The sequence below is a fragment of the Notothenia coriiceps genome, unplaced genomic scaffold (assembly GCF_000735185.1).
Source record: "Notothenia coriiceps isolate Sejong01 unplaced genomic scaffold, NC01 NC01_scaffold00024894, whole genome shotgun sequence".
Lineage (NCBI taxonomy): Eukaryota > Metazoa > Chordata > Actinopteri > Perciformes > Nototheniidae > Notothenia > Notothenia coriiceps.
The window spans coordinates 103,582-113,785 of record NW_011357595.1 but is presented as its reverse complement, the minus strand read 5'-3'; the positions used below and the strand labels follow the sequence as shown (position 1 = coordinate 113,785).

At 38.2% G+C, this 10,204-nt stretch overlaps 1 protein-coding gene across 1 annotated transcript in view; it reads right to left on the bottom strand.

The window, feature by feature from the left end:
- Nucleotides 1–7,438: 7,438 nt before the first annotated feature.
- LOC104955866 (alpha-1,6-mannosylglycoprotein 6-beta-N-acetylglucosaminyltransferase B) overlaps nucleotides 7,439–10,204 on the bottom strand; it is an 89,510-nt gene continuing 86,744 nt past the window's right edge. Inside the window, exon 17 of the mRNA XM_010783256.1 lies at nucleotides 7,439–8,995. Coding sequence (XP_010781558.1) covers nucleotides 8,797–8,995 — 199 coding nt within the window. The 3' untranslated portion in view covers nucleotides 7,439–8,796. The remainder of the gene's footprint in view (nucleotides 8,996–10,204) is intronic.

Sequence of the window (10,204 nt, the reverse complement as noted above, 5' to 3'; positions counted from 1 at the left end):
CACAGGAAGTGCGTTTTGGCACCAGGCCATTTACCACTTAAGGGAGTTGTTCTGCGGAAGGGCTGGCACTAAAGAAGCCGCGCTTAGCTCGTGGAAACACGTATCCGTATCAAACACTCGTGATGAACGCAGATGGCCATGCAGGAAAAGCTTGGGGTAGAAATCATTTTGATGTATAGATTTACATTCATTATTATTGATGAATGAGAGATAAAACATTTTACTCTAACGAGGACACATATATTACTCTTGCAGTTTTATTAGTGGATTGAAAAAGTTAGGAGGTATGCTTTAGTATTCTGCACATGGAAATAACTTTCTTTGAATTTTACATCAGAGACAGAGCTGTTCATTATAGTTATGCCGTGATGACTAACAGATACAAGACAAAGAGAGATTGCACTCTCATTATTGAGATTTTCCCATAATATGCACATGAAATTAAGCTAAGCTAAGCACTGAGGCTAAAGCTAACAAGACGCTATAACTAACAAGTCCTGGGCAAGAGGTCTGTATCCAATAGATGAAATTGGCAAACGTATCACAATTTAACACAGGTTTGACTGAAGTTGCTGGAGTGTGAAAGTTGTTGGCTAGTTAGCCAGGCATGCTATTTGTGGCAAACCTTAAAGCATTAAGAAATAATAAATGTTGCTCTTTCGTTGGCTGAATAAAAAACATACAACCCTCCAAACTCTTTCGATAACCTACTGATTATTACTGTTATTGGAGCCTTGCACACAGCTTCAATATGCTGAGAAATAAGAAAGATGCTAACAGGCCTGCTAATACTTGCTAAGCTGTGATTGGTAAGTGTCTCTTTGTGGCAGGGTTTGGGCAAAAAGTCAAGTGAGCGAGCCAGGAGGTAAAGTGACTTCACAAGGTAACATTTGGAGGAATCCAATTTCCTCTGCTATTCTAGGGCTGTGATAGAATATTAAAATAATTATCTGACATGTTGCTTCAGTTTGTGATGAGATTGTAAGATATCACTGCATCCTCAGAAGCAAGTTCTAACAGCTACACTTAAAAGCTTTCTTTTATTTGCTGGACATGAAAGAATTCTGCCATGCGTGATTTTATTTCTGTTGGACGTGAGCATTTTCTAACCAATGTGACACTTTAAGTACAATTATTCCCTCACTATTTCCTCACTTCTCCAGCTTCAGGGGCAAACTACAAGTTTGAATGCTGATACAGCAGTTTCCCAACTCTAACTCTTTCTCTGATCCGACTTTGAGCCCTCTCACCTCCTGCATTAATCCATAGTTCACTGAATAACTCATAAGAACATGCAGCAAGCTGGCAGTAAAAACTCCATAATACCTTTGATCCCTCCACAAACTTTTACATCAAGGTCCTGACAGCAATTGATTCAAGATCAACATGTTTTTCCTATGATTCCCATTTGAGACCTCTTGCTTTTTACTGTATATCCTTGGCATGGCGTTTGTAGTAGTTCACTTTGAACTTGCTCTCAGAAGTCCTAATAAAAACAGACCCACACTTTTGCTTCTTTTTGCTTTTCTGACATCTCACTCCTGCTTCACTTTAAAAACTAGCCCCTAGCCTCTTATCAAGCAGCCTTGATTCCTTTCCCTACTTTTCAGTCATTTGTCTTCTCTTTTCTTTTTTCTCTGCTGGAGGACTTTTTTCTCTCTCCCATACGCCCACACACCATCTCAATCACTGCTCCTGCAGCTTGACAGTCCACTCAGACAACAGGGTATCACAGGTCAGATGGACTGTCTATAAGGGGGAGGATTTCTCTCCTTCATCCCTCCTTCCTTCACCCTCCAAACCTCCCTTATTTGTTAGGACTGAAGGTTTCCAGTCACCAAGCTTCTTTTAAAGCTCAGCCAAAGCCATCCAGACCCTAACAATCTCCCACATGAGACTGTGGAGGATTGGTTCTTATATCTATTATGCCATTCACACTCAGCTCTATGGATTCAGTAATGGAGAGGCCTTTGCAATTGTGCAGAGTCCGACAGTGAGACAGCTGTGACAGATGCAGTCTGGGTGTCTGTTGCTAGCAGCCAGCTGGCAGTGGGAGCCATGACTCAGTAACAGAGAATGACTGGAGTAGCCTCTTGACTTCTCATTGAGCTCTAACACTGCCACTCGTGCATTACAGAGGAAACACATGGAGATAGGTCTAATGTGAAATGTGTCCTTTTACTGTAAGAGGGTATGAAATCCTACAGAATGAGGCCGTGCCTGCCTGGGGGCTGAGACTTGCCTCTGCACGAGGCTTGAAATGTTGCAAATATGAACCTGAATCCATGAAAAATTGATTAACCAGGAATCATAACTCCTCTGACTAAAGGACAAAAGTGAATTTGAGGGGAGCCTCCATGAAATATATTCACACCAAAAGGAAGCCTGGCATGCTTTCCAGACAAACTTAGCTGCTGCAATTCAAAGGAATAATTCAACATTTTGGGAACACACATTTCAGGTAGCACAAATCGGGGAAAAACAGGAAAGAGAATACAACTTCGATATAACCTCCTCAGCTGAGGTATATACAGCTGCTATAAGTGTAACTTTTTTGGACAAAACCTCCATTGTTGTGAAATAAGTCTACGTCTCTTGACAGGGTTTGCATTAATGATGCGATTTCCAGCTAACTTTATCATGAAATATATCATATCGATCGACGGGAGTAGCTGCCGATCATATTTCTTATACAGTGCCACTAGTATAGTGTGTGTTGATACAATATGGGTTCTTCTCTGAGTGTGCAAAGTTGAAAAATCAACATACACCGTTGGGATTTGTTATATATTGGCTCTGTTTGCGCTGCCCCCTCACTCCTAGCTGAGATGCGAGTTGAAATAAAGCCTCACTGTGCTACACAAGAGAAGTTATCAAACAGCAGCAGAGCTCTCTGTAAATGGTGAGCAATACTTTTACCCCAGGTACTAAAACACATGCAATACAGATAAAAAAGAAAGCACAACCCGAGCAAGCCTCCATTTCACCTTTTCGTGAAAAATGAATCACAGCCAAATGAGGGGAATACAAAAAGAAAAGAGAAACAAATTACAATTATTCACACCAGCCAATTAATCTGCATAATGAGCAAGAATGCAAATACAATCAAGGGCTTTCAAGGAATGAAGTGATGTGAAAACAGGGGTTATCAGTTATGACTAACAGATGGCATTTCTCATTATCAACTATAGTATGTGATGAGAAAGCTGAGATAAAGGAGTGAAAAAATTAAACAAAGGTGACGAATCTTCCTAACATCTCTCTACATGCACACAAACCTTTTTAACACACTAGAGGAAAGGGATAACCCCAAAAGCTATAAAAGGGCCTCTTTAAAACTCCATTATTATGGCTAATATAACTTTAACATATATGTGTGATATTTATTTATCCACACATCACTAATGCGGAGCAACAAAGTTGTTAAGAATTCACACTAAACTCATAACAGGCGCACTCCATTAGGTGTTTTTGTTTCAGACACCTATTATTATGCACAAAGGCGTCTGCATACAGTACAGTGTGACTCAAAGAGAGCTGTGCAGTCATCATTTGTGATGCATTTATCTTTGTGGCAGTCAGCGCTGGGTCTCCACTCTGTAACACATAGCCAAAGAGCACAAGAGAGAATTAATTAGAAAGGAATATCAAATACGCAGCATTCATAAAGTGTGGGTAATTGGTCTTGGAGAAGGTATTAAAACCTTGGGAATACGAGGTAAGGATTGAAATTTAGAAAGAAAGAGGAAACTAGATATATAGAGAAACTAGAGCTCAAAAGAGTAAGGGGTCAGATAGGTGAGGAATGAAGACGCCTGCTGAGGTGGAGGTGAGTAATTAATCCTGGAACTGCATGACCTCTCTCTTTTGAAAAGGCGAACTGCAATGCCACGAATCATACTGTGCCATGGCTACTGTGAAGAACACACACCTTCACTGGGTTTGAGATGTGTTCTGCTGCAGCCAAAACACACTTCATGGTCAGAACATTATACAAGAGACACAATCCATTAATGTGTGTGAAAAGGGTCCGTGCTGGGAAATTGTACAAATCGTTTTCATCTGAAAAGTGAAGAGAAAATAAAAGTGTTAGGCTAAGGTAAAGGACATAAACTCATTAAACATTAAGGAATTTAAATGGGTAACCATATTTCATGTTCATTATTAAAAGCAAATGTTCTTTTGAAGCCTTTTGTCACAGTAGAGGCACAACAAAAGCAAATATGAACATGGTAGCATAACAGGGCCCCTTTAAAACTTTTTTTTAATGTATTTTTATTTATTTATTTATTTATGTGGATTTTGTTTTGCATGTATTATTATCATTATAATACGTTTTTTTTATGCAGAAAGTCAAAAACAAAGGTTTATAACATTGTTATTTATTTGTTTGTCTTCAATTACACCCTCAGCTTGTTTTGTTCCATCATTTCTATCGATCTATTCTGGAAACTTGAGAGAAGTTTTTTTTTTCTCTTTTTAACCAAAAATAAAAAGAATTAAAAAACGATCTTATTGAATTTACATGGAGGAAAATGAGCTGTGCCGAGAGCAAACATCCACAAATGAAGTATCTGCAGCTTGTAAAGCATTATTATGCAGAATGGATTTCTTATTAAGCAGCTCTTTCTTGGCAGGAAATAAAAATAATGTTGAAGTGGTGAAAAGCAGAAGTAGAGGTGAGTTTTTGAAGCTGAAAAGAAAAACACTTAAGAGTATGTGCAGCATTGACTAACTCTGAAAGGTATCAATTAAAAAAACCTGCTCAAGTGGTTTATTTTTCTTTAAAACTTTGGTTAAAAACCTGAATTTATCCGCATGAAAAGCCTTCCTGACCGCTGTCACACTCTTAGTCTTTTCTCTTTGGGTTTTTGAGAGAAAGTTAAATGTTAATTCAGAGATGAATTGAAGAGGCGAAAATGGGCATAATGTGAAATCGTCCTTGCTATCAGTCAAAGAGAGACTCGCACAATCATTAAATGAAAACCCCAACTCTGTCTTTTGAAGAAGTCTCATTAAAATCCTCTTATCTTAGGCAGAGTTTCAGCTTCAGTGGAGCAGCATCTCACACGATAACGACTTCAGCGACACTGCATTGTGCGAAAAAATTATAATGTCAGTCTGTAAAGGTGATTTAAAACAGTGCTGTGTATACATCTTTACTTAATGGTTTCATAATGAAAACATTAAGTGAATATGTAATATGGATTTTTTTTTCTTTGTGAAGCTCACACAAACAAAAAAATTGATTGAACTGGAAATGAACCTGGAAAGCGTTAGTGATGAAATAAATCTGCATATTTTACAGTCAGAAGAAAGAGAACATTTCTAAAGATATAATGAGATAATTGTCGTGATGTATTTATGTTCATATTCAACTTTCGTACATATGATTGTTTTTTGTTTGAGACATTATTTGCTGTCCTGCTAATGTTGACCACATTTCCTACTGTGTAGAAAAACAGGAATGCATGTGGAGAGGATGAAATTCTGGAAATAATGACTGTGCCTAATGGGGGGTGGGGGTGNCTGCTTGTAGTTTAGCTGTAATATAGGCTATATGTAACATCTAACATTTACAAAAGTCACCTGTAATAGTTACCTTATTTAGGACTAGATGCCGTTTGCATGTCTGAGAGCAGCAAGGTGATGAAGGGACCTTTGAAGACAGCGCCACTGCAGCGCATGCGCACTTCTTATCTCATAATTATGACTTTTTACCTCATTATTTCGACNTCACAGCAGCAGTATGCCTACTGTACACTATTGTCATTAGTGGCGTGAACGTTACAAAAATATATATTAAGGTAATGTCAAAGCTATGAACTGCATTGTAACAATGCAGTTCATAGCTTTGACATTACCTTAATATATATTTTTGTAACGTTCACGCCACTAATGACAATAGTGTACAGTAGGCATACTGCTGCTGTGAGTTGTAAGCCTAAGACTCTAACCCGTGAACGTTACCACAAAACTATAGGCAATATTATTGTTCATAACAGGTAATGTCAAAGCTATGAACTGCATTGTTGTTTAGCTGCAATATAGGCTATATGTAACATCTAACATTTACAAAAGTCACCTGTAATAGTTACCTTATGTAGCTGACGCTCAAAGGTCCCTTATTATTGTTTTGTCCTTTTTGAAGAGTGTTTAATGTATGCTTGAACTTTGTTTTATTTTGTAAAAATGATAAGAGTTGTCTTTCCGGAAGTCATGTGACCTCTTGCCTCGGATGTTTATTTGTGTTTGTGTGCCGTAAAAGTGTCAACGATGTGATAACGTAATTCTACTGCTGGTCTACTAGGCAAACACGTTTTCACGGTGTTTCATGATTGTGCAAAGAAGAGAATAAACGTGATTGTGGACATCGGTTCGATGCGTACTGTAATGTTCTTTCAAGACCAGAGTAGTTACACCTTATTTAGGACTAGATGCCGTTTGCATCATCACTGCCACTGCAGCAAGGTGATGAAGGGACCTTTGAAGACAGCGCCACTGCAGCGCATGCGCACTTCTTATCTCATAATTATGACTTTTTATCTCATTATTTCGACTTTTTATCTCATTATTTCGACTTTTTATCTCATAATTATGACTTTTTATCTCATTATTTCGACTTTTTATCTCATAATGTCGACTTTTTATCTCATAATTATGACTTTTTATCTCATTATTTCGACTTTTTATCTCATAATTTCGACTTTTTATCTCATTATTTCGACTTTTTATCTCATAATTTCGACTTTTTATCTCATTATTTCGACTTTTTATCTCATAATTTCGACTTTTTTATCTCATAATCATGACTTTTCATGGGGATTTTATTTTTTTTCAAGTGGCGGAAATGGGCTTCCATATAAATCCAACGAGTCTTGAGCCATACAAATCTGCTGCAGTTTCCTGTAGGCCTCCGGTGATATTCATCTTATTTTACACGCCCCCCTCCCCCTCCCCCTGTGAGCCAGTAGCCGTCGGTCTGCGGGACAGCGAGAACCGCGCGGAACTCAGCCTGGGCACACACGCACACCTGGAGCCTGGCTGGGAGTTTGTGTGTGTGCCCAGGCTGAGATCCGCGGTTTCTCTGTCCCGCTCCTCGCAGCAGCGAGCCTCGCAACGTCCCACCGAGTGTGTGAGGAAGTCCGCGGATTGGTCCACACGTAACGGCTCCGTGGACGTAACGTTGCTTCACTATACCCGAAATACGTCACTATGCCCAAGAAGTAAACAATGGAAAAAGATAAATGTCCAACGAGGCGTTCTGGGGCAGCATAGACAGGTATTTTCTGTGTTAGAGTTTTACTCGCTACAGGGTGTACTTTGAGGGTTTGTGACTCTGCAGACCGTTTACATGCAGAAAAAGCTACATAACACACAAGGGGACGGGTAATAACCAGAAAAGCATGACATGGGACCTTTAATACAATACTTCCCTTTTGAGCATTAACACTGTTATCATACATCCACCTCCATACCTCTAGATTTCTTCTAATACAATCCAAGAGAAGGGGAACAACAAAAGAAGGTTGGCTAAGGCAACGTGAGGCTGAGTATCTTGTGAAGGTATTCAAGGACAGGGTTTACTTTGTGTTATTGCCTTTCTGCAGCAACTCTGCAAGAAAACTGTCTGTGGAAACAATTACATGGAGGAATGATTTTACTGAAAAGACTTAGTAAATCAGAAGATGTGTTTCTCATTTGGTTAACCTAGACTTCTGAAGCCTCGTACGAAACAGAATATTGCATTCCTTACAACGGTATGGTACTGCGTTACAAGAAATACAAATACAAGTTACAGAACGGGCAAAAAGAACAATAACAGCATTAAAAAAAACTGACATATAGGCATGTAAGCTTTCCAATAAGAAATGCTCGACAACCTAAACTCAAGATTGAAGGCTTGTATTGTCATTTGTACATCGCTACAGTGTAGATATGTCAATAGAAATCTTAGGTCACAGGCTAAACCCCTTGCCAACATACTAAAGCAGCTTCGTCAAGAGCGATAAGCCTCAAATAATATGTATATTTATCTGCTGCTCTCATATATATACCACTTTCCAGTATTGCTCAAGCTCATCTCTGTACAGGTCAATTACAAAATATATAAACAAATCATTTGAAGCCAGCACTGAACATAAATCACAATGTGAGAGAAGATATTCTCCACACTTTGTGAAATTGACCATACAAGATTGATGATATCTTTTCAATTAGGATGAATCTGAAAGAAGACTAATTAAAATAATTCCCATTTCCCCCTATATTAAATTAGAAACAAACAGTTTTCTTGTTGTGGCAATTTATTAAACAACACTTATATACAAATATATTCATTACAGGACATGTAAAATATTACATCTCAACATAGTGTAAATGGCTTTGGGTGCATTTAGTACAAATATCCAAACTCCACGATGACACTGTAGGTATTCACACGACACCGAGCAAACACACTTGTGAATTTCAAGCATTTGCAATATGTAGTTTAATTCAAAGCTTCCCTCTTGGCTAAACTGATCCACCAAAAGACCCATTTCAGTTGTAAAGACTTGGGTTTCTAATGCAGCCGCCATGTAAACCTTTTAAACTGAGGCTTCAAACCCACCAGATTCAAAGTACAATCATGCAGGTCCCTGAGAGGTAATGCCATCTTGTAATTCCGCAGCCAGTCCTTTGTCAAAGGTAAAGGAGCTGAGTTTTTGTGTTTCAGCATTTCACCACGGACTTTCCTTTTCAAAGAGATTTCGCCGTGAGTTATAAAAGAGTCTCAGACCACAGATCCTCCTCTGGTCATAGGCAGTCTCTGCACAGAGCCACCTGGCCGACCCGATAGTCCCTGCAGGGGCAGAGGCGCTGGTATTTGGCGCTGGAGCCGGCGCAGCTAAACAGCAGCGGATCCTGCTGCAGGCCACATTCAGCATGCTCCGCTGAGAAGGCAGGGAGGAGGTGGTTCACCTGGGACTCCACTCCATCACACTGGAGCTCCAGCCTGAGAACAAACACGGAGCAGGACACACATTAGAGTTTATTATCTCCGTTTTTTTTATTCCACTTTGTCATTGCAGTACTAAGACAACGAAATGCAGTTAGCATTAACCAGTACGTGCAACAGAAGCAATACAGTTCAGTGTTATGGATGGATGGATAGATGGATAGATGGATAGATGGATAGATGGATAGATGGATGGATAGATGGATGGATAGATGGATAGATAGATGGATAGATGGATGGATAGATGGATGGATAGATAGATAGATAGATAGATGGATAGATAGATAGATAGATAGATAGATAGATAGATAGATAGATAGATAGATAGATAGATAGATAGATAGATAGATAGATGGATAGATGATAGATAGATAGATAGATAGATAGATAGATAGATAGATAGATGGATAGATGATAGATGATAGATAGATAGATAGATAGATAGATGGATAGATAGATAGATAGATAGATGGATGGATAGATAGATAGATAGATAGATAGATAGATAGATAGATAGATGGATAGATAGATAGATAGATAGATAGATAGATAGATAGATAGATAGATAGATAGATAGATAGATAGATAGATAGATAGATAGATAGATAGATGGATGGATATAGATAGATAGATGGATGGATAGATAGATAGATAGATAGATAGATGATAGATAGATAGATAGATGGATAGATAGATAGATAGATAGATAGATAGATAGATAGATAGATAGATGGATAGATAGATAGATAGATAGATAGATAGATAGATAGATAGATAGATAGATAGAAAGATGGATGGATAGATGGATAGATGGATAGATGGATAGATAGATAGATAGATAGATAGATAGATAGATAGATAGATAGATAGATAGATAGATGGATAGAAAGATGGATGGATAGATGGATAGATGGATAGATGGATAGATAGATAGATAGATGGATAGATGGATAGATAGATACTTTATTGATCCCAATTTGGGAAATGTTTGTGTTGCAGCAGCATAAAAAACACAAGAGACATAAGAAACATAAGAGAAATTAAGACACAAGAAATAAACTAAGAGAATAAAAGTAGTAAAAAGACAAAAATCAATAAGACACACAGGGAGCTGCTGCAACAGGCTGCCACCTAGCATAGCGCCAAAGCTAAATATTATTTCATTTAATATTAATTATTTATAGTATTATGCAAGTATATAAATAT